This window comes from Chrysochloris asiatica, unplaced genomic scaffold, assembly GCF_000296735.1.
Source record: "Chrysochloris asiatica unplaced genomic scaffold, ChrAsi1.0 scaffold00073, whole genome shotgun sequence".
Classification (NCBI taxonomy): Eukaryota; Metazoa; Chordata; class Mammalia; order Afrosoricida; family Chrysochloridae; genus Chrysochloris; species Chrysochloris asiatica.
In genome coordinates, this window is record NW_006408591.1 from 2,016,301 (window position 1) to 2,018,012 (window position 1,712).

General features: G+C 36.7%; 1 protein-coding gene across 1 annotated transcript in view; it reads left to right on the forward strand.

The window, feature by feature from the left end:
* Window positions 1-1,712, forward strand: part of UBLCP1 (ubiquitin-like domain containing CTD phosphatase 1) — a 41,439-nt gene that overhangs the window by 38,614 nt on the left and 1,113 nt on the right. Inside the window, exon 9 of the mRNA XM_006864919.1 lies at window positions 695-822. Coding sequence (XP_006864981.1) covers window positions 695-822 — 128 coding nt within the window. The remainder of the gene's footprint in view (window positions 1-694; window positions 823-1,712) is intronic.

The window sequence follows — 1,712 nt, forward strand, 5'->3', positions numbered from 1 at the left end:
CAGGGTTGGTCAGTGTCGACTTTGCAGATTTATAGCAGAGCTTGACCTAGTGATGTTATTGTATATAGCTCTTCCCAGGGCTCACAACCTCTTGAGTGTCTTGGACCACTTGGAAAGTGGGAGATTCCCTGGCGTTATACACTAGTCAGAAAAGGAAAAAAATAAAATTCCACCATTGTCTCTGCAAACCACAGGTAGGTTTCTGCAATATGAATTTGTTTTCTCATTTCTAAAGCTGTTCTTGAAATCTCAAGGTGGCTATGACAGATTCGGTAAACTGCCACTGCTCATTAGTCACCTCCTCCCATGCCGAGTCTGTTCAACTCTCCCTCCCAGTAAGCACTTGATCCACTTTTCTATCCCTTCCTCCGGAGCTCAGAGTTCCAAAACCATCCTCTGATCTGTCTCATCTGGTTTTCCTTGATGTGGAGAGTCCACACATAGCCTTTCTGTCTAGGCCACCATCGTTCTCCTCCTCTTAAATCTGTCTTTCTGTAGTCCTGATGTGTAGGATAAGTACTGAACTGCTAACCACATCATACATCCCTCAGAAACCTTATTGGTTTAAATAAATTTTAGTATTGATGTACTTGGTGATATTTTAACCTCATTAATTGAAAGGATAGAATATGGTATAGATTTGTGTTTTTCATTTTGCAACTTGAAGTACTGAATTTTGTTTGTTTCCTAACAGATACGGCCTTTTATGAAAGCACACCTCAATCGAGATAAAGACAAAGAACTTTTAAAATTAACACAGTACCTCAAGGAAATAGCAAAATTAGATGACTTTTTGGAGCTAAACCACAAATATTGGGAAAGGTAAGTGCTAACCAGCTGTATAATTTTCTTCTTAATACTAGTAAATGCAAATTGTCAGGTGATACCAATATATACAGAGCTCTTCATTTCTATTTTAAAAGGGTGAATGCTAAAAATATTTTTTATTCCAGTGACTTTACTTCAAATATATTTTTCTTTTTGTTTTAACCTCTAACTTGTTCATAAGCCTTATCTCTTAAATACTAATAATAGAGATAACTTTAGAGACTGGTGGAGATTTATGATAATGTTTTTTGAGAAAACTTGATAAGTCTTTTTCTTATGCATCATATGAAATATGGTATCCCTATTCTCATACTGTAGAATACTGTCAGGATTAAGTAAAATACGTGAACGATTTCCTTGAAAATATTAAAAATTACATGTAATCTGTGTTCATAAAAAAAATTTATTTGACTACAAAACAGTCACTCATGACCTTTATATCCAAAGATAGCCACTGTTACCATGTGAGAGCCTTGGTGTGGTGCTGGAGGAAGAGCACTGGACTGATAGCCATAGGGTTGGAGGCTCAAATCCACCAGCCGCTCCTTGTAAGCCCTATACAGGGGTCATTAGGAGTTGAAATCGACTTGATGGCACTGAACAACAACCACTCCCATATGATGAACAATCTTCCAGATGTTTTTCTGAGCTCTGATGTGTGCATAAATCTAGATATAGACTATGCATGAACATCATGAGATATCCAGCATCGTTTCTATCACCAAGGCCTGATTTTCTATTTACCCATCCTTCCTCTTTATTTGCGAGTTTTGCATTCCAGTTACCAGTAATTATCAGTGCATCTTGGTTATATACTTGATCAGTTTCAGACTTAAGTTGTAGAATTCTTAAATTTCTTTATTATTGGCTTTAGTGTTGGTTTA